The sequence below is a fragment of the Corylus avellana genome, chromosome 7 (assembly GCF_965113065.1).
Source record: "Corylus avellana chromosome 7, dhCorAvel1.hap1.2, whole genome shotgun sequence".
Classification (NCBI taxonomy): Eukaryota; Viridiplantae; Streptophyta; class Magnoliopsida; order Fagales; family Betulaceae; genus Corylus; species Corylus avellana.
The window spans coordinates 17,978,651-18,002,156 of NC_142496.1; the positions used below are offsets into that span (position 1 = coordinate 17,978,651).

Below are 23,506 nucleotides of genomic sequence, written 5' to 3' on the forward strand. Positions count from 1 at the left end.
CTAACCGCTTAACCACATTAACCACTAACCGCTTAACCGCTATAACTACCTAGCGGTTAGCGGTTTTTGGGTCTACTAACCGTAACCGCTAACCGCCTTTTTATATAAATATTTTTATAATTATAATTATAAAAATATTTATACATATAACATAATCACTTGATCAGTAAATCACAATTTTTTTAAAAAATAATTAAATCACTATTTGAGTATTAATATATTATCACTATAATTTATATGATTATATCATATAATCACTTGATCATTAAATCACAATTTTTTTTTTAAAAATAATTAAATCACTATTTGAGTATTAATATATTATCACTATAATTTATATAATTATATTACATGATCAATTGATCATTAAATCATTTGATTATATAATAATAAATTATAGGGGAAACTTCACTAAAGATCCTTGAACTTCCACCCATTTTGAAATACCCCTCCTAAACTTCAAAATCTCTCAATTTAGTCCCATGAACTTTCAATTACTCTTAATTTGGACCTTTCCGTCAAATTTTAAACGTTACATGACGTTTATACCCCTGACTTTTGTATAAAATTTCAACTTCCAAAACATTTTTTTATTTAAACAAAAAAAAAAAAAAAAACAAAAATCAGGGATATTTTGGTCTTTTTTTGAATTTTTATCGGCTAAAATTAACGGAAGGGTCCAAATTGAGAGCAATTGAAAGTTCAGGAGACTAAATTGAGAGATTTTGAAGTTTAGGGGGGGTATTTCAAAACGAGTGGAAGTTTGGGAGTCTTCAGTGAAGTTTTTCCTAAATTATAAACTTATTTCCAATGTATGTTATAAACTTATAAGTCTATATAAGTCTACATATGCATATGAATAATATAAATGTATAATATCAATACTTAATCATATGATTCAATGACAATTCAAATACTTTATTCAAGACTTCAAGTGAATCATATTATTAATGTAAAATGATGATATGATTTGTATAATATCAAATTAAGTAATTGATATTGGATTAAACAATGACCAAGGTGTTACTTATAAACAAAATTTAAGTATTAATGTATTATCACTATAATTTTAGTAATTTATATATTATCACTATAATTGATATTATTATATCACATGATGACTTGATCATTAAATCATATGATTATATAATAATAAATAATACATATATAATATGACATAACTCATAAGTCATAAGTCTACAAGTTAATCATATGATTCATGTACAATGATAATCACAATTGATTCAATTGAATTAAACAATATATTACTTATAACTACAATTTAATTAAAGCATTATTAGATACTTTATGAATTTAGGATTCAGGAGTTTGAACATTACCATTTACTAAAGAAAAAAGATTATAAGTAAATATGATAATAATTTAAATAATTAATCATATGATATAATTTAATGAGATTATATGATTATATAATATCAAATTAAGTAATTGACATTAGATTCAACAATGTGTTACTTATAATCACAATTGAAGTATTAATGTATTTTTTGAACATTTTTTAGAAAAAGAAATTTAACCATTTTTGAAAAAAAAAAAAAAAAATTAACCATTTTTTGAACAATTTTGAATTTTTTGAACAATTTGTAACAATTTTATACATTATAATCACAATTTACGGTGAGTAAAAACTTAACAATTTGAATTTAAATCTTATATCATGAATCGTGATAATAAGAATATATAATATAAGTATATAAGTTATAACAATTAACATTGATCCATATAAATTAGATAATGATACAATCATATAACTATATAAGTATATAAATGTCTACATATAAAATACAATATATATTAATATTGACATTATATACTTGACCCGTGTTAAGCATTAACATTTTAACATATTAACTAAATAATACTATATGTAATATGATAATAGTGATTAGTGTGTGTGAGTATGTGACATAAAACGTTTTACGCTGTGATTTGAAAAATACTTAATCTAAAATAAGAAGAAAAAAAAATACTCGATTGAAAAAAACACAATTTTTAAAATCGTAATTATTGAAATTGAAATAATAAATTGATCCTAAATAATACTATATAACACAATTTTTATTCCTAATTCCTAAATTTTGAATTTTAAATTTTTTATTGAATTTAATCATAGCTGAATTTGAATTTGATCTATGGTATATAAGTGTAATTGTAGCTGTCCAAAATGTTTTGATGATCTAATAGCTGTTGGATGATATTAATAGAGGACAGCTATCAAGCATTTACTAAGAAGTATGTATATGATGTAACAGAGACACCGTAAGCTTGCCTTTTTTACATTTTTTCATATAAAATATATTTTTTCGTTTTTCCCCACAAAGCATTTTCATTAAAACCAATCAAACACATATTCCTAAAAAAGTGCTACAGTACCAGCCCTGATACAGTACCAACCCAGGCTATTGGCAAACACTGCCATAATGTCCACAGCTGCATTCGCAAAATGTGAATATTACTTTTAGATATTTGCATCCACATTCATATCATGTTTTTACAAATCATATTCACGCTGTTATTATCCACTATCTGCATTTTAGGTAATGGCCTATTTTAGTTTTTTGAGCCTTCTTTGGGTCTCTATTATATCGACAAAATTGTTTGACTTCCCAGTGCCCATCATATTGGATTATGATCCTCATTTCACATTGAGTTTTTGACAATTTTTAGTCCGCTATTGGGACAAGATAAAACTTTAGCACGGGCATTCCATCTGTAGAAGGGTGGATAGTCGAAAATGATTATTTAGACCCTAGAAAATATGTTAAGAGCCTATGTATTGGACTTTAAGTGTCTGAACCACCACTTGGCCTTAAAAGCTCAACTATCCCCAAAAGCCTCAATGAGTGGTTGACCACCCCCTAACCCCTCTTTGTTTTTTTTTTTGTAACTTTTGTTACATGTTTCCACACAAAAAAAATATAGAGATAATTTGAATATTCCAAATTGACAATTAGCTCTCCGTAGTATCAAAATGAACAAGGTTCCTAACATATGCCAAAAAAATAATTTACTTCTTATAGTCAAATTGTTACTGACTCAATAGATTCTGATTGTCATATTAAAACCAATGAAATGGCAACATTTGTCCTATTTAAGTTAGCGTCACTAACGAAATATGTTAAGTCAGTGAAAAAAATTTGACTCTAAAACCAATAAAAATTTGACATACCTCAGAAACGTTTGAATTCATTTTGATAACATTGGAATTATAAATCAAGCAAACCACAAGGACTGGACTGATTTTGAATTTTGCATTTTCCCTAATCTCTAAAATGGCTATTTCCCATCTCAATCTCCTGTACAAACCGCATCTCGATTCAATCAACACGGGGAAAATCAAAATCAAACCAACACAGACTACCCAATCCAACAATTCTAAAGGAGTTCGAAGAAAACCTGAATCCATTCATCATATCCAGGCCCAGCACAATGAGGACCCACTGTAAATGGAACTCACTCTGCTGTTGAGCCATGAATTAATGATTTCTAACTTCTTGCAACAGCAGTTAACTTCGAAGATTAGCAAAATGTTTTAAGCCCAGCCAAGGACTTTTTCACAAGCCTTTCCTACAAATTATAAATGATAAAGAGGAAAATTATAAGGGCAACAGATATCACCATTGAATTAGAAAGAGTAAGTTGCACCATGTATTAGAACTGTCGCTCAACCATGCCATTAAATAAACAGTATAAATAGAGGAAGCAAAACGGCATTTCAAAATCTCCAAAAAGGGGGTGGTCCAGAACATTAAGAGCCTTGAATGCTACAAATGCAGACTCTATGAAAATAGTTTTCTATCTCTAACACTATATTTCAAGACTCTAGCTCTGAGGGAAAAGTTGCCTCTACCATCTTCTTTACTATCCCGCAGAGAGAGCCTCACCACCTATTATTAGGTGGTTTGACTTTGTAAATACGAACAATCCAGTTAGATGTTGTAAAAGCCTCTTCCAAATGTTCAAGTTTGATATCCTTGTTTCCAATTTCAACCCCTCTTGCACGATCATACCTGCCATTCCAAAAAAAGCCATTACAAAGTATAGCATATTCAAACTAAAGTCCTCTAATGCCACGAATCTGTAGAATTGCAAGCATCTCTGAGCAGAAACCAGACTATTAAAGGTCAATGTAAATGGTCAATCTAATAATATTTGAGAAGGAACATTGGAGGCATTGATCACAAATTCAGTACTCAGCTGCACAAAAAATTAATTAAGTCAATGAGCTCTTTGGCGTCAATTTTTCTCCATGGCTTTCAACTGCAGTTATCACACATTTCCAGAGGGATTACCTCCTAAGCCTTGATTAAGCAAAACCAAATCAACTGGTGCTTGTTGATTTTATTAAAAGGCCTCCCGATGATGTAAATGATTAAAACACCCCAACTAAGTGAATTGCAGGTAAAAACTTGTATTCCAAGTGTCAAATTCATGTTCTGAATTCTAATTTTTCTTCTCTGCTTGCATGTATACACAACTGCAAGCTCATTCATGAAGTAGCTATGACATGCAATACCATGCTATAATTGACATACGCGCATCCACAAGAGTGTGTGCCTGTGGTTACAAACACACTTTCATATGATACCTTTTCTAGTAAAATGGAAGATAAACTTTGAACTTACCCAGGTGGTTTGCCATATTCTGTTGTCAGTTCTCCAAATCGATAATATGACAGCTTGTACCTGATTACCAGAAGAAATAAACACGTAAAACCATTGAGTGGGCACACACTTCTGACAAGGGTAATTCACTACAATTAATAGAAGAAATGACTAAATCATTATAGCAATGCTAAGAAACTTACATGAGACAGTTCAACATCTTGGGAGCTGCCCCTTTGTCAACACGGTAATCGCCATTAACAAGGTAATCAGGTTCCTTTATTACAGGAAAAACTCCACCTCCAATTCTCACCATCCACAAAAATCTGGGATAAATCAATTTCGAGTTAGCATATGATGGAAGGTAAACATAGACATATAAGGTCCAGTACTTCAAACAGAGATTTTTTGTTTTGTTTTTGATAAGTAATTCAAATAGAGGATGAAAATACCAAAAAAATTCTAAAGTACATAGAATTAACATTAGCAGGAGTGCGTTTAAGTAGCATTACTTTTAATCCCTACAGAATAGATTAAAAGGACAAAGGTACCAAAATTGGTCTGGGCATTAGCCAAAGATGCAAATTTAGGATCAGAATGTTTCCCAAAATTATGGCAATTCAATGGACAATTGTTAGTAATTTCAACAAACCACACCAAGTAGTTTTGGAATTAACTCTATTATTTTTTGGCAGATTGTCCAACCGTTATGAGGAGAGTCAGAAAAAATGCCACAATTGCTTAATACATAACCCACATAAGTTATAACTATTCTCTAAAGGTCACACCACTTGCCTCAAAAAAAAAAAAAAAAAAGAAAAAATAGGGGCTCTGGGGTTTCATTTGCAGGTGCTTGCCATAAAACCTTAAATATATATTACTCAGATGACAGCTAATGTTGTGATCTAAGTCAAAAAAAAAATTTTTCGAATGCTTCAAGAAGTCTTTCAAATAGTGCAGGACATTCCACATGATTCGAAATGGAATTTCATATGGCCTTACTTGTTAATATCATCGGAAGAATAGCCTGTAACACCTCCAAAGACAACTAATACATAATCCACATCGAGCGACCTCATAATTTCATATGCCTCATCTTCATAAGATGACATTGCACGCCCGACAGTAGCAATGTGTGTATTATTCCAGGTGTTATTATCAACTATAACAGTTCTGTTTCCCATTGCAGTGATCTGGTACCCGTAATCCCACCATGACATCACCTTAGCATCTTGAGGAGTATTCTGCCGAAGCCAAAAGTACGCCTCACGATAATCATCAAAGATGACCCTGTTGCCATGGGCACCCCTTGCGGCCAAGACAATTGAGGGAGATGAATATGCCTCTGATGTGACCCAGGTACAGTGGGTAGCATACTTACTGAGCAAGTAAAAAGCACCGAGAAGTAACGCAAAAGCAACATTTCTTTGGAAAGGCTGGGATTGATCAAGTGAAGCCTGTTTGTGCAGGAGAAGTAAGTAACAATACTTTTTAATATATACAACATAATTGAAAGGAGATCGCTGCATAATGTTTTTAGCAAGAAGCAGAGTCCAACTATTCATGTTCCTCTATCTTATCTCTAAACTGTGTTTACTAACATATACTACTTGATGAACCTGAATACTAGTTTAGCATCAGAAAAAAAGTTTAGAGGTCCAGAAAAGGAACATGTTATACTTAAGTTCTTCCAATATGGACTCCAGACCAACTAAACTTTTGAATGCAAACCATTGAAACAATGAGAAATAAAAGATTAATCTAACAAAATCCAAATAGTAAGCCACCAAAAAATTATGTTTCACAGTACCAACTCATTAACTCAATGGCTTTGTAATTGGATGCTTACATTGCCATCTGTAGAGACAGCCATAAAATTCTGAACAACAAAGCCATTGAGTTAATGAATAAATAAAATAAAAGAAAAAGAAGAAGGAAAGGCTTTGGTAGATTGGTGTTAAAAATAAAATATGATCAAACATACAGTAATTATGGATATATGTGATAAGCAAGCAATTAGGCATCGACTTTTGGAGTTCATATATCCAAGACTAGAGGTCACCTAATCCTAGATGAGCCACTAGAATAGATCATCAATGAATATAAATATAACCGAATTTAAGTCAACGAATTAAATTATTTTTTATTTATTGGAAGTACAAAAGACAAATTAACACCTTTAGATAGATATGGTGTCTAGTGATCGTCCTAAAGTTTAAGCAACATGACTGATCTTATAAAATCAGTTGATTTGAAAACACTGACCGAGAGCTCCTTGACCAACTGACTTCCATATTTCATCTAACCAAGGATTTATCATGCAAAAACCTTTTTTTTTAAAAAAAAAAAAATTGTGGATAAGAAAATAAATGGCCTACTTAATGCCAAGCTGAAGGGATAAATCAAATAGTCAAAATTAACAAGATTCAGTGCAAGTGAATGTTCCTCAAAAGTGAGTAGCATTTAACATCATTCTAGTATCTTACTATGTAGACAGTAGATACTACTTCGAGTGCACATGGAAAGAAGCTTTAGAACATCAAAAAATAGCAAGATCAGCTATAAAATAGAGGGACGATCACACCAAAATTTGGGTTTTCTTTTGGGCCGACACAATGGAAATCTTAAGTACAAACATAACATACTAGACAGCACGGCCTCAATTATTCTCTAGCTGACGAGCATGATCAATTAGTCAAATTAACAGCATCTGAGTACTTGCATATGTCTGAGAAGTAAGCAGAATCTAAAATCAGTACATTACTACACCGCTTACCATGTAGAGAACCAATACTTGCACCAAGTACATCTTCAAAAAAAAGCTTTATCACATCAACAAGTAGACCTATACTTCTTTTTTATAAGTAATCAATATATCATTAAAAGCACAAATATACAAGAAGTATACAATAGAAACTACCTAACTAGTAGGAGTAAAAAAACAAGAAAACCATGATAACTAATCACCAAAAGAGCAATAAAAGCAACTATTTGAGATACAAGGTGTTGAGAAACACTAATGCTATGTACCATCTTCTTATACTCATTTTATTTCTCTAAAGTTGATGTGGCTTCTAAAATTACCATTAGATTTGGGATGGATCACTATAAGATTTCGATCCAAAGATGATTTTAAAAGGCACATCAACTTTGGGGGATAAAATGATGATATATAGCATTACTCATTGAAAAATAAAGATTTAACTTCCTCCAAAGTCCCCTCACGGTCCCCAAAACTTATATCATTCATTTTCCTCCATAGACACTACAAAAGGCATGAAAGCACCATCTTTCACACAATACCACACTGAGAGCTGTTGGGAGTTCGCCAACAAGCATACAAGTCGACTATTTGTCTATGCATAACCCAAAGCAGCCCAAAATGACAGAAGAAAACATTCTAAATGGCACAAGTAACTTTATAATGAAGAAAAAGATGGTCCAAAGACTCCCTATTCCTTTTTACACATAACACTTGTCAACCACAATGACAAGTCGCTTTCAAAGATTATCCATGCTAATTATCTTTCTTAGGGCTACTAGCCAAACAAAAAAAAAAAACCACCCTCAATGGGACCTTAGTTTGTTAAACACTCTTCCAAGGAAAATGAAAACCATCATTACAACCCATGACACTGTAGAAGGATTTAACACCAAACAACCCACTTTTGTAAGGGGTCCACCACAACTTGTCCTCCCCTTCCCTTTTTATTCTCACTAAATACAACACCCTAAAGAATGAGACAAAGATATCCATCTCTCAATCATGAGCGGCTCTAGCAAAGCTTACTTTCTATTGAGCAGCACCTCCAAAAACATTTCACTAGAGTCGCAATAGAAGCATTCTTTGCGCAAGCAATACCACATAAAACTGGAAATACTTCCTCAAGAGCCATATTCCCACACCAAAGATCATGCCAAAATCTAACATTGGAGCCATCTCCCACATTAAATCTGGACTACAAAACTTCCCCTAGCCACTCCTAATATTTTTCCATAAACCCACCCCATACGCCCCAACTGACTAACTAGAACACCAACCTCCACAAGAACTTCCAAACTTAGAGTCCACTACCACTCTCCACAAAGCCTCTCTCAAGCCTAGAACGACAAAGCCATTTACCTAAGAGAGCATGATTGAACCTCAGCAAGTTCCTAACCCTTAACCCTCCCTCAAAGATCAGTATACAAACCTTGGACCAACTCACCAGGTGATATTTGAACTCTTTGCCTAGCCCACCCCATAAGAAATCACATGAAGCTTCTCAATATGGAGAGGAAAGAAGGACATGAAGTACGTGGGTAAGTTGGATAGGCTGCCCTTGATAAGGGTTAATCTTATCACCCATAGACAAATGCAATATTTTCCAACTAGCCAACCGATGTTTTTACCTTCTCAATAATATCGTCCCATATATGATTGGCCTTATAGGAGGCCTCCAACGGAAGACCAAGGTACTTCATGGGCAAAGATACAACCCCACAACCCAGCCAAATTACCAACATTTCCCATAGGAACAATTCCGAATTGGCTAAGTTTGTTTTCAATCTTGACACAGCTTCAAAACATAAGAATAAACTCTGTAAATTGCATAGATGATTTGGGTCGGCCCACAAAAAAAAAGCAAAGTATCATCAGCAAATAGAAAATGGGAGATACTAGTCCATGTTCCCACAGAGAAGCCAGACAACAAACCTCCACTGACTGCGGCTAAAATCATCCTCCCCAACGCCTCCATCACTATAACAAGCAGCAAAGGAGAAAGAGAGTCTCCTTGCCTCAAGCCAAGCGAGTTGCTAAAGAAGCATGTGGGAGAGTCGTTCATCTAAACTGAGAAAACACATCGAGGAAATATAGTAGCTATCCATGAGCATCATTTCCCCCCAAACCACACCTTCTCAGCATGTACATCAGAAAATCCCAATTAACATGATCATAAGCTTTTTCTAAGTCTATTTTACATATAACCCCCGGTGCTCCAGATCCCATTTTACTATCAAGGCATTCATTGGCAATAAGAATAGGATCTAGGATTTGCCTACCTCGGATGAAAGCGTTCTATGACTTAGAAATATTCTTCTCTAGCACCATCTTAAGCTTATTTGCTAGAATCTTAACAATAATCTTGTAAATGCTACCCACTAGATTGATGGAGGGAAAATCCTTAGGGTCAAGAGCCCCTGAAATCTTCAAAATGAGGGCAGGGATAGTAGCATTAAGGCTTCTCTCAAACTTACCACTAGCATGGAAATTGCGGAAGGCCTTCATGATGTCCTCTTTCAGAACAACCCAACAAGCTTGAAAGAAAGCCAGAGAGTAATTGTCAAGGCCCAACACCTTGTCACCACCATTCATAACTTTCACAACCTCCCACACCTCCCTTTCCTCAAAATCTCTTTGCAACCATCTCACCTCAGCCTTATCAATAGAGTCAAAGGAAAAGACCATCCACCACAGGCTTCCAATTGAACTACTTGGTGAACAACTTTTGGTAAAACTAGACAATGTGCTCGTTGATCTTCGACTAGTTGGTAGAACTTGTGTCGTCAATCAACAATGAGTCAATAGAGTTCCTTCTTCTATTGAAGTTAGCCATTATGAAAAAAACTTAGTACACTTGTCACCCTCCCGCAACCACAACACCCTAGATTTTAGAAACAGCTCACCTCCTCCATGAGAGTAGATCTTTCTCCTCAACACCTAAGGCCCTTTCTTCTTCAAGGACATGAAAAAACACATATCTCTTCTAAAAGGAACTTCTTCCATTCTACGTTTTCAAACACCCCCTCATTCCATTCCTTGAGCTTTCTTGCTAAAATGAAGCTCTAAAAGCCTTGGAAATGATAAGAGTTCCACCATTGTTTCACCTTGTCCACAAAACCTTCATACTTTAGCCACATGTTTTCAAATTCGAAGGACTTACTACCCCTTAGAAAGTCACCACAATCAAGGAGGACAGGAAAATGATATGAACAAAGTCTAAAAAGCCTCCTCTACGAAACAGTAGGAAACTAGGCTTCCCACACTCGAGAGACAAGGAATCTATTAATTCTGGACTCAGTATGAGAATCCTGATTATTTGATCAAGTAAAAGATCTACCAACAAGAGGAAGATCCATCTATCCCTGCTCAAAAATGAAGTCCAACATCGCTGGGGTTAAGCGGGCTTCTCCCAACCTTTCACTGGGGAAACAAGTGACATTAAAATCACCCCCAACACACCAAGGCAAGTTCCACCAACTGAGTAAACTAAGCAACTCATCCCACAAAAGCCTTCTATCTCTATTAGAATTATGGCCATGAACACCCGCAAAACCCCAAGTGGAATGATCTTCAACGTTTCTAAAAGAGACAGCCAAAGAGAATTCCCCCACACACTTGTCTATCTTCTCCACCACTCTTCTATCCCGCGTAATCAAAATACTACTTGAACCCCTTTGGAGTCCAAGCAATACCAATCTACATGATAACACCCCCACAAGCTATGCATGACACTACGAGACATGACTTCAAGCTTAGTTTCTTAAAAGCAGACAATATCAACTTTCCATTCTCTAAGCAAATTCCTCACACTCACACTCATACATTTATCCCCTCATTCAATCCTCTCACGTTCCATGATAGCGATCTAGGCTTCATAAAAAATAAAAAATAAAAAATTTGAAAGCCCCCTTATCAGGCTTGAATTCTCACCTTTGGGATCATAGTTAATGGAACTCTCCAACCCTCTTAGCTCCCTGTTGCCTTTATTACCAAGTTTAGAAAGAGAAATTCACTCCTCAAGACAACATTGGCGCTCTTCGATAACTGTCAAAAGAGTCATGAATTGCTCCTCATAAAACCCAATTTGAATAACCAAAGATACCCAACACAACAAGGAGATAGGAGCTCAGAGGGGCGCAAAGAAACTCCACATTGAAATCCTGACCCAGAGCCAAGTTGTAAACTAACCGCCTAATCCCACCATCACCACCCCATTTCCCCCCCCCCCCCCCCCCACCCACCAAAACCACTGGCAAAAAGAAATGTGGATAAACGAGGGGAAGGTGGATAAAAGAAATGTGGTCCTACTTCCAAAAAAGGAGCTGCAACCCCATCTATGAAGAAGACAATGACAACCCAGCATCACCGGTAGAGGTACCAGCAAGATGTGCACCAATAGAGGCATGGTAGAGGCCCACGAAAATTCAGGGCCACCGGGGAAGACCACCTGAATTCAGATGCTTCAGAAGTATCGCTATCCTTTTATCAGTTTTTTTCTTTTTCTTTTAGTAGGGCTTGAAAATAGGATCTATTGGCGTTTACTAGATCAGCTAACACTCAAGGCGCATATAGATATAACTTCACGATCCTATTAAGTATTAAGCAATAAAAATGCAGTTAAAGAGCTAAGCATGTAACAACATTTCCTCTATCATGGAACAAGTAGTAACCTCATTTTATAGATGCTATAGGCATTTGGCAAAGACACTTGAACCACTGAGATCCCCACGTATTCAATAAAAACAATGCTTACTTTTACCAACTGAAATAAAAAGTGCAAACTATTTGAAGTGGCAATGGCCTCACCTTAGATGATCCCTTCGAACTACCGCTTCCCTTAGCAGAACCAGTCTGGGCAACCTTATTCTTTGCCCTTGCTACCAGAGTCAAATTCTTTACAGTAGCAGAAACAGCAATGGCACTAATAAGGCATACTGCAGGTGTAGCAACAAGAATTAAACGAACCATGACTCCAGCAAAATACATGCTGGTCAGACCATACAGAACGATAAAAATCGTGGCATCTGACAACCGCTTGAAGCAAAAATAGAGACCCGCAGGGAAAAGAAAAAGCAGGATATGGAAATCAAACATGAAAGATGACCAAGCCGTTGGCTGATGCTCAGAGACGGAAGCAATAATTGGAATGTGATCTTTTGCATATGTTGGATCAAGCAAAGAGTAAAAGCGACCAGTCCATGGAGAGATGTACCCAGATGCTGTGCCTATTCCAAGAGCAATAGCACCAACACTTACTGCAGTCGTCACAGTGATCCTCAAAAAGGCTTCAAACAATTTTGTGTCACTTAGCAAGTGCTTAACCCATTCTAAGAAGTAGAATACCTGCACAAATGGTGCAATTTAGTGCAACAAACCGACTTGCAGAGAAGAGTTAGGAATAAAGCCAAACATTCTTGATGATAGCCAGCATAACTACTATACAGGCCATGTGTGATATACTGAAGTCCATAGCATACAAGTATGCACGCATACAGAAGACCATAGTTAGTCAGTGCTAAAAAGCTTGCAGTCAAACATTTTTTCTTTTTAAATTGAGGCAAAGTGAAGTGAAATGAGAGAAGAGAGGGGAAGTGAAGCAGCAATTGTAAAGAATAGGAAGCAATACCTGCATCAAGAAGAACACCCCCATGGCCGCCATATGCTCCCCGGATTGAACATGCTGAAACCCCACAAACCGAATCTGCATAGCCAGCAGCATTCCCAAGATATACATGCAATTGTAGGCCACATAGAGCCTCATGGAATACCTGCCCGTGATCAGAAGCACTAGCACGTACAGCGGGATCAAATTGATTATGAACACGTATCCTCCCCACGCCGAAACCATATAGAAGTAGCCGAAAGCGGAGGCCAAGGCCCACGCCAACGACCCCGTGTTCACGGCCTTCACAAACATGTAAAAGGTGAGCAACAGCGCGAATATGGCCACGCCCTCGTTGTCGTACGATCCGGCCACCGATCTCGATATGTAACCCGGGCAAATGGCGATCAGCGCTGCCGCCACAAGCCCCGCCCCCGAATCCCAGAGCTCTTTACCGAAGAAATACGCGACAAGGGTCGTGTTGGAAGCGAAAAACGGCGCCGTCAACACACAGACCTCGCGGATATGGACGGCGAAGTGGAGGAAGCGGAGGATCCAGTAAATGATGGCGGCGGTGACCATGAGACCCGGGTAGAGCGTCCCGCCGATGATGCGGCCCAGCGGATACCAGCTCTCGGAGTCGAACCAGTTCCAGAAGTCGTAGAAGCCGTTGCGGGTGAGGTAGAGGGTGGTGCGGTAGTTGAAGTAAGGGTCAAACTCGTGGATCATGGACTCGTAGCGAAGCACGCTGAAGAGACGAGTGATGAAGGCCAGGACATAGACGAGGCAGAGGATCGACACTCGAATCAAGAGCTCTTGCTGTTTGGTCTTCAATTTTAGGGATTTGAGAGAGAAGTATGAGCTTAGATCGGGCTTCTTCAGGCTCGCTGGCATCGGGGCACTCTCCTTCGATCCCAATTTCACAGACCCGTTTATGGGTTCGGTTTTCCCCGCCATGTTTGGGAGATAAGAAAATGAGGAGCGTTTAACTTGAGATGATTCAGAAGTTGGGGTTTTCCATGGAAATTGTTGCCCTTAGTAGAGTAAAACATGCACTGGTACAGTGCACTGGGAGAGTGGAAAATGCGGATCTGGTGGACTGGATAATCTGTGAGATGATCCAAATGCTAAAGGGAAATGTGAATATTTTGGTGCCAGTACCCGAGATTCATCATACAGGGGAATAGGGTTTTGAAAAGCAAGTGGAATGAAGACGAAAGACTCTTGACTTTCAGTTGGGCCCAAAACAGGCCAAATTGGGGCTCTGAACTGTGCCTTAATCATTTCGGTTTATCTCTTGAGATAAAATACAAGTGTCACAGTGGAGGCCCATTAGCCGATTAAATGACTACTGAAGGGCCCAACTACCAATAGGCTTCTAGTACGTCACCCATGGGCCACAGATGTTGTCAGAAGGCCCATAACCAAGGGACTTGAAAGTACTGGCAAACCTACCTTAGAGTACTAGCCGCAGATATCTTATGTCATTCTCTTCCTCATGTTTAAGGAAAATTTCAAAAAAACCATGAAAACCTACTCACATCAAATTCTCTACAAGTTATTTTTAACCATCCCTCAAGAATTGTTACAGTGTTTCTCAATGTGTATACATTCTTTTAATATAAACATTCATCTTTCATCTCCCATCTTTTATCTTTTTGTCTTTAATTAGAGATTGTATTAAAATTTTGTGAAAAAAGTGAGGGTAGGTAAAGAACTTGTATTTTGCAAAGGTGTACATGATTTGGGTGCAGATTTTTCCACAAAACTGACCTTCACCACTTATTAAAACTCATATAATAAATAATTAGGGCTTTTCCCCAATATTTTCTTTGAAAATACATCGTAATGAATTTTTAATGTTTCTGCCCATGCAAGAATAGTATTTTGGGTAATCCAGGCCTTTTGTTTTCTCTATAGTTTTCTAGGGGAGAAGTGAAAAGTTTTCCAAGTCTTTGTTGACGTTGGAGGAGTGATTGGGTTCTTTGCTTTACGGTGAATTGGAAGAGGGTATGATGGCTGACGATCTGACCAAGAAGTGGCAAGATTTTAAACTTTCGGAGGGTGAGAGTGCGGAAGTATTTGTCCAACCACAAGCTTTTGCAGAGGTTGTAACAAGAGGAAATTGTTGCTCGGTGGGTAAACTCATCTCTGACAGGATCATTGGTAAGGACACTGTAAGATCTAAACTAGTGCAACTATGGAGACCTATGGGGTCGATATCTTTTAAGGTGATAGGGGAGAATCTTTTTTTGGCTGATTTTGAGCATTCATGGGACAAGATTCGGGTGTTGGAGGGCCGTCTGTGGGTGTTTGAGGGTAGTTTGTTTTCCTTGGAAGAGTTTGATGGACTAACGCCTCCTCTGGAGATCTCATTTGATAAGGCGGCTTTCTGGGTTCGTATGTTTAACCTTCCGCTAGGATGTATGGGACAAGAGGTGGGCTTTCAAATTGGCTCTACAATAGGGACGGTTGAAGAAGTTGAAACTGACGACGAAGGTATTGGCTGGGGAAAGTATTTACGTGTAAGGGTGAAGATAGATCTATCTAAGCCTATATCTCGAGGTCGGCGGCTCACTCTGTTAGGGAACACGGTCTGGATTCCTTTTCAATACGAAAGGCTTCCTCATTTTTGTTTTCACTGCGAAATGTTTCACCATGGAGAAGTAGGGTGCATGGGTATTAAGGAGGCGAAGCCTGAATTTGGTCTTTGGCTTAGGGTCTCGCCGTCTGTCTGGGGGAAGGAGAAGGGGCTGCAGTGGTTTGGTAAGCGTCCATGGGCTCACCGGACTTCCCCATCATCACCAGAGGGAGCTAGTAGTCCAAGTCAGACGGGGGGCCAGCAGAATGGTTTGCCGTCTACGGTGGAGGCTGGTGCCGGTGGGGGAAATGTAGTAGTTAGCCGAGAGATTCAAAGTGCAGCAGTTGAGCGAGAAGATCGGAGAGAAGGGCTTTGTCCATTCTTACTAACTTCTTCTAGTGGCGCGGGAGTTGTGGACACGTCAAAGGAGAATTCTGAACTGCAATCTAACCACTTATTCGGTGTCACAAAGGGTATGGCATGTCATGTAGATAAGGTGGCTACGTGCTCATCAAGGGGTATTTTGCATGGGGGAGTTGGTGCATGCTATACTAGTGGGCTGTAGACACAAGGAGGTTCCAGCTGTACTGCAAATAATAAAGGTGTGGGGGGGTATATGTGTCTCATGTGGGCTGCTTCATGAAGGAGATTGTGATTGCTATCTTACCCCTGTATTATCAGAAGGATTTAAATTGCATTCGGAGACTCCTACTGAGAGGACTCCACCTTTAGTGGAGAAGGTTGATAAGGGGGCTGTTTTGAACAAGGGTGCTGATTTTTTAGGTGGGGTCAAGAATAATTGCAGTATGATGGGCAAGTCAGCAACGGAGGGGCATATGGTAGAAGCGGGTAATGCTAATTCTTTACCCTCTCATGATGGGTGCTCGTCGCCTTTGCGGCCAAAACATGGGACATGGAAGAAAAAAGCAAGGGGAATTTCACAAGACAACCTTGTGCAGAGTCTTTCTACACAGGTTACTGGGCGAAGAAAAGCAGAGGATTTGGTTAGATCAGAAGATATACCTATGCGTAGCAAGAAAGGAAGATTGAAGGCTGGGTGTGTTACGAGTATTGAGAAATCTGTGGCGGAGGCTGTCGTTCAGCCCCGCCAATCTCGATGAGTATCCTCAGTTGGAACTGCCGGGGGCTTGGGAACCACCGGACAGTTCGGGACCTTTGCCGAATGGTAAAGGAAAAGAAACCCTTTTTGGTTTTCTTAATGGAAACTAAATTATTGTCAAAGCGATTGGAAATGGTTCGTGTTAAAACAGGTTTTGGAAATGTTTTTGGGGTGGATTGTGTTGGACGTAGTGGAGGACTGGCATTGTTATGGAATGACCATCTCTTGGTGGAAATACAAAATTTTAGCCGCCGTCACATTAATGTTATTGTTGGTACTGGGTCGAATGGTCAAGTATGGAAATTTACCGGCTTTTATGGCAAACCTGAGGCCTGGAAGCGACATGAGGGGTGGAGTCTTCTTCGCCATCTTAACTCGACTACACCGATAGCTTGGCTTTGTCTGGGGGATTTTAACGAGATTTTGGTTGATTCTGAAAAGTTTGGTGCAGCTATGCGACCTCGATGGCAAATAAAAAAATTTCGTGATACGGTGGACTTCTGTCAACTCTTAGATCTGGGTTTTTCTGGGCCAAAATTCACTTGGTGTAATCGCCAAGATGGAAACCAATTTATAAAAGAGAGATTAGATAGAGCTATGGCTAATACATTATGGTGTGATTTATTCCCGACACAGCAAGTGACAATTTTGGCTGCACGAAGTTCGGACCATACACCTCTCCTTCTTTCGTTGCAGTCTTTAAACCATGCACGTAGGGGCACTCAGAGGCGGTTTTTCTATGAGGCGGGCTGGCAGAAAGATGGGCAGTTGAGAGATGTTATTTGCAAAGTTTGGAGGGCTAAGGTTGCACAAAATGATGTTTGGGGTGCTGTTCGAAAAAAATTAGACATGAGCAAGAAAGCACTACTTACATGGCCACGTAGGAATTCCAATGGTATAGAAGATTCTCTACAACAAAAGTCCAATGCAATCCAAGTCTTGCAAGATCAGGAGGGTGTGTTGGATTTGGACTCTATAAGGGGACTTCAAGATGAGGTGGCCGAAATTTTGGAAGGGGAAGAATTAAAATGGCGCCAGAGGTCTAAGGAGCTTTGGTTGCAAATGGGGGATAAGAACACAAAATTTCATCATGCTAGTGCTACTCAACGAAGGAGGAAAAATGTAATAACAAATGTTTTGGATATGGAAGGAAGGAATTTCACGTCACCAGCAGGTATTGAGGAGGCATTCATTGGGTATTTCCAAAATATTTTCACTTCATCAGAACCTACGTATACTTGTATGGAGGATAGTTGTGCACATGTGACCAGGCGGGTTTCATTTGAAATGAATGAGTATCTACTGGGTGAGTTCACTTCGGAGGAGGTGCTTATGGCTCTTCATCAAATGGCTCCTCTTAAATCTCCAGGGCCGGATGGTTTTCCTGTGTGTTTTTTCCAAGATAACTGGGATGGAGTGGGAAAGAAGGTATGTGCAGCTGCACTACATTTTTTTAATACTGGTTTTTTGGATGCACATGTGAATGTCACACATATAGCTCTTATTCCTAAATTGAGTAAACCCACCAAGGTTTTTGATTTTCGCCCAATTAGTCTATGCAATGTTTTCTATAAGATTTTAGCTAAAGTCTTGGCTAATAGGCTGAAAATTATTCTTCCTAGAATAATATCCAAAAATCAAAGTGCTTTCATTCCGGGGCATTTGATTTCAGATAATATTCTTGTTGCTTATGAGACTTTACACACTATGCAAGCTCATATGTGGGGGAAAGTGGGTTATATGGCACTCAAACTCGACATGAGTAAAGCTTATGATGGGGTTGAGTGGGGGTTTTTAGACCAAGTAATGCAGAAAATGGGGTTTGCAAGACGGTGGATTGATTTAATCATGAAATGCATAACCACGGTTCAGTATTTAGTGATTGTTAATGGGAACCCGGTGGGGGCCATTTATCCATCTCGGGGGATACGTCAGGGGGATCCTCTTTCCCCCTACTTATTTCTCCTTTGTGCAGAGGCCCTTAGTTCTCAACTTCAACATGCATCTGATACTGGTGTCTTAACTAGAGTACCTACGTCTCGAGGGGGCCCTCGGATAAATTATTTGTTTTTTGCAGATGATAGTCTGTTGTTCTGTAAAGCATGCCCGGAGGATTGGGGGATTTTGACTGATTTGTTGGGAAAATATGAGAAGGGATCGGGTCAGCGTCTGAATAGGGAGAAAACCTCGATTTTTTTTTTCAGTCGAAATACAAGCCAGGAAGTTAGGAGGGGTATTCTTTATTTATCAGGGATTCCGGCTACTCAAAGGTATGATAAATACCTTGGGCTTCCAGCACTTGTAGGCAACTCTCGCATTCGAGAATTTCAAAATATTATTGATAGAGTACGGGTGAGAGTGTCGGATTGGAAAGTAAAATTTTTGTCACAGGCTGGTAAGGAGATTTTGATTAAAGTTGTGGTGCAAGCCATTCCAACTTATAGCATGAGTATATTCTTGCTTCCGACAACTTTGTGTAGGGAGTTAAATTCGATTATGCAAAAATTCTGGTGGGGATACAAGGAAAATGATAAGAAAATTTACTGAATGAGTTGGGCGAAAATGGGGTTCTCAAAAGACCAATGTGGTATGGGTTTTCGAGATCTTGTGGCTTTCAATAAAGCATTATTGCCTAAACTGTGGTGGCGGTTGGTGCAGGAACCGGGTAGTTTGGTGGGACAAATTTTGAAAGCGAAATATTACCCAAGGGGATCTCTGCAAAATGCCAAGCTGGGTAGTCGTCCTTCATTTGCTTGGAGAAGTCTTTTGGAGGCTAGGGAACTTTTTCTTGATGGGTTATGTTGGCGAATTGGAGATGGTAAAACTGTTCGTATTTGGGAGGATAAATGGCTGCCATGCCCTTCTTCCTTTAAGGTACAATCTAATTGTAGAGAGTTGGCAGAGGATGCAACTGTAAGTGAACTTATGGATCCATACACGGGCGAGTGGAATAGGGATACCATTGGGCGAATTTTCTGGGCAGAGGAAGTGGAAGTAATTAGAAATTTGCCTTTTAGTAGATACAATTTTCCGGATAAATTGGTTTGGCGAGCTACTAAAACAGGGGCCTTTACGGTTCGCAGTGCTTATCATTTAGAGAAAGAAAGGCAGTTGTTGCAATATGGGGAGGCTTCTCAGCAAACCAAAGATCACAGTTTATGGAAAGTATTGTGGAGTTTGAAAGTGCCAAATTCGACTAAGGTTTTTTTATGGCGGGCTTTTCACAATATTCTTCCAACTAAAGACAATTTAGTTCGGAAGGGTATTATTAAGGAGGCTACTTGTATTTTCTGTTTTCAATCTTCTGAAATTGTTGGGCATATCCTTTGGGATTGCCCATCGGCAAGGGATGTCTGGGGAGCTTCTTGCAGAAGATCACTGCAAAAATCTAATATGCATGGTGGGTCTTTTATGGACCTATTTGGCAAAATTGTTACACGTTGCTGCAGTGAGGATGTTCGGCTTGTTGCTGTTTTGGCCAAGAAAATATGGATGAGGCGGAATGTAGTTGTGCATGGAGGGGAATTTTGTCATCCGAATAAACTGGTACAGGAGGCAGAAGCTATGCTAGTTTTATTCTCTAGTGAACCTTGTCTCCAGGGAAGGAATGTGCATGGAGTTGAGGAACCTATTAGCTGGAAACCACCTTCTTTTGGGCACTATAAAGTAAATTGGGATGTGGCTCTTGATGATAAAAATAAACTATTGGGGGTTGGTATTATTGTAAGGGATTTCAAAGGTCTACCGCATGCAGCACAGAGCAAGACTTATTTTTGTTCTCACCCTCCAGTGATAGCAGAAGCTATGGGGGCATTACGGGCTGTAGAGTTATGTCGAGACTTGGGTTTTCAAGATGTTGTTATGGAAGGTGATTCAGTGATTGTGGTTCAGAGTATTCGAAATCCAACTGCTGATTGGAGTGCTCATGGACAGATAATTGCTGACGTTAGGATGGTTCTTCAATCGCGTAGAAGTTGGATGATTGGGCATGTTAAACGAGATGCGAACCAAGCGGCACATGGACTTGCCAAATATGCAGTTAGAAATCAAGTGGACAGGGTTTGGTTAGATGAAGTTCCAAATTGTATTTCTGCTGTTGTTGATGTAGAGCTTTCAGCTTTTTCTATTTAGAGTGTTGTATAGCTCTAGATGTTATTGTTTTCTGATGAAATGAAGTGTTATTTTCTCAAAAAAAAAAAAAAAAAAAAACTCATATAATAAATCTGCCAAAGTTCCCTCACCTCCCATTCACCCTTCTGCCGGCACAAAATTTCAAACACATCCATACTCAACAAACCTTCAATATGATATCTAATTAATGCCTCTATTATTTTAATTATACTCTAAATTAATACCCAAATATTCTATTTGCCTTACTAAATCATTCTATCTCATAAATCACCAAATAAAATTATCATACTATAATATCTCATAAAAATCATGGCTTATGATGTAATAATCTCAAACTAATATTTATACATATAATATTCACATAAACTAATAAATTTCTCATGAATTATTATCTCGCCTAATATTAAAATAGTCTTATCATCTAATTAATGTCTCTTTAAATCAGGATTTTAAAATTTAGGGCGTTACAATATATAACTCTTTGATATATTCAAATTACATAGTAGAATATAATGGAGTATTATGACTCTTATTAAACTTATAGTGGAGCATTTTAATTTATAGTGGAATTTGATGAAAAATATAGTGGAAGAGAAATAAGAAATGGAAGAACGGGCCATCCTTTTATCTTGTGCTATCATTTACAAACTATCCAAACCCATTATTAACATACTACTATTATTTCTAGCTAAGCTCTCATACTTTTACCTTAAAATGTGGTAGTAAAAAATTTATAACTAATACTCAATGAACTTAAACCTTTTGACTACTACATACCCAAAAATCGTGGCCTATTGAGATCATTAACCCATCCAAATAATTCCACAAATTGTGGGTACTGTAGCTGTTTCACAACTTGACCTATCAAGCTTGAAAAATATCATAATTCTTTCGATTTAACTCTAAATGACACAAAATTTGTTTTGAAATTTTCTTCATTTAAAGGCCTTCAAGATATCCAAAAATTATAGCAATCCAATACTTTTTCATACCTTAAAAGTCTCTCGAAATTCTGTGGTTCTATTTGACTGGAATTTCAGCTTTGACACTTGCACTTTCCAAAAATCATAACTCATTTTACAAGTGTCCAAAACTAATGAAATCACTTATAAAATCTTCATATCTTATCATTCTACAATACTTTAAAACAATTTCATTTCTTTCATCCTGTTAAATTTTTGTTGGAGTAATTAGTGGCCAGCTACCATGAAGTCCACTCAATTAGTAGATTTTTAGGGGGTTGGGTTAAAATGCATACTTTTTAACTAATTCAGCTTAGAGAGAGAAGCTCCAACTTCTCTCTACTTGCTCTTCAGCTAGTGTGGTCCTTAAGGTCGGAGGGATGGTTTCTCCTCCCTCCCTCCTCCTTTGCCCTCTTTTTGCTTAGTTCCTAGCAGCAGCGCACCTCCTCCATCACGCTGGCAGTCTCCTCCACCTTACCGCTTGGCTCCTTCTCGCGTCGGTTGTCAAAAGGATTCTTAGATCGGCCTTCTTAAAAGCCGATTTACTTTTGTAACACCCCGGTCCTATATTGGGAAGATGAGAAGAAGCCCACATAAAGTGGGTAGTTTATAAAGATAGTCATGGGTGCTAAGTCGTACATTGCCTAGTTACTAGGTGAAACTGGGCTTTATAATGAATTGTAGGAGATCTCCACATTGACTAGTCATTTTGAAGTTATAGAGCAGATGTGGCTAGCGCTTTTTCCTGGATCGTTACAAGTGATATCAGAGCCACATAGTAATGCCAAGTCATGTGGTACTGGAGCACTGCATGACATGACTCTAATGAGGACGTCAGGAATTTAAGAGGGAGAGTTTGTAACACTTCGGTCCCATATTAGGAAGATGAGAAGAAGCCCACATAGAATGGGTGGTTTATAAAGATAGACATGGCTGCCAAGTCCCACATTGCCTAGTTAGTAGGTGAAACTGTGCTTTATAATGAATTCTAGGAAAGCTCCAAATTGACTAGTCTTTTTGGGGTGATAGCACAGATTTGGAGCTTTTCTAGAATTCATTATAAAGCCCAGTTTCACCTAGTAACTAGGCAATGTGGGACTTAGCACCCATGACTATCTTTATGAACTACCCAATCTATGTGGGCTTCTTCTCATCTTCTCAATATGGGACAAGGGTGTTACAAACTCCCCCTCTTAAATTCCTGACATTCTCGTCAGGCCATGTCATGCAGTGCTCCAGTACCACATGACCTGGCGTTACTAGGTAGCTCTGATACCACTTGTAACGACCCAAGAAAATGTGCTAGCTACATCTGCGCTATCACTCCAAAAGGATTAGTCAATTTGGAGTTTTCCTAGAATTCATTATAAAGTCATGTTTCACCTAATAACTAGGCAATATGAGCCTTAGCACCCATGACTATGTTTATAAACCACTCACTCTATGTGGGCTTCTTCTCATCTTCCCAATATAGGACCGGGGTGTTACAAACTCTCCCTCTTAAATTCTTGACGTCTTTGTCAATGTCACGTCATGCAGTGCTCCAGTACCACATGACCTAGGAAAAAGATCATGTGGTACCACTTGTAACAACATAGGAAAAATGTCTAGCCACATCTGTGCTATCACTCCAAAAGGACTAATCAATTTGGAGATTTCCTAGAATTCATTATAAAGCCTTATTTCACCTAGTAACTAAGCATTATGAGACTTAGCACCCA

General features: G+C 38.3%; 1 protein-coding gene across 1 annotated transcript; it reads right to left on the reverse strand.

Annotated features, from left to right (window-relative positions):
• Window positions 1–3,641: 3,641 nt before the first annotated feature.
• On the reverse strand, window positions 3,642–14,246 carry STT3B (staurosporin and temperature sensitive 3-like b). The gene is made up of 6 exons (XM_059596965.2): window positions 13,016–14,246; window positions 12,196–12,732; window positions 5,628–6,082; window positions 4,829–4,951; window positions 4,647–4,706; window positions 3,642–4,031 (listed from the first exon to the last, which is right to left on the reverse strand). The coding sequence occupies exons 1-6, from the start codon at window positions 13,946–13,948 to the stop codon at window positions 3,902–3,904; spliced, it is 2,238 nt and encodes a 745-aa protein (XP_059452948.1). The 5' UTR covers window positions 13,949–14,246; the 3' UTR covers window positions 3,642–3,901.
• Between the last annotated feature and the right edge of the window lie 9,260 nt (window positions 14,247–23,506).

Bases quoted from the DNA above. Each gene is read 5' to 3' on its own strand.
- STT3B (XM_059596965.2), bottom strand. From the start codon at position 13,948: ATGGCGGGGAAAACCGAACCCATAAACGGGTCTGTGAAATTGGGATCG. The intron at 6,083-12,195 runs GTGAGGCCATTG...CTGCACAAACAG, and splicing joins GTTCGAAGGGATCATCTAAG to GCTTCACTTGATCAATCCCA. The intron at 4,952-5,627 runs GTAAGGCCATAT...GATTTATCCCAG, and splicing joins TCTTCCGATGATATTAACAA to ATTTTTGTGGATGGTGAGAA.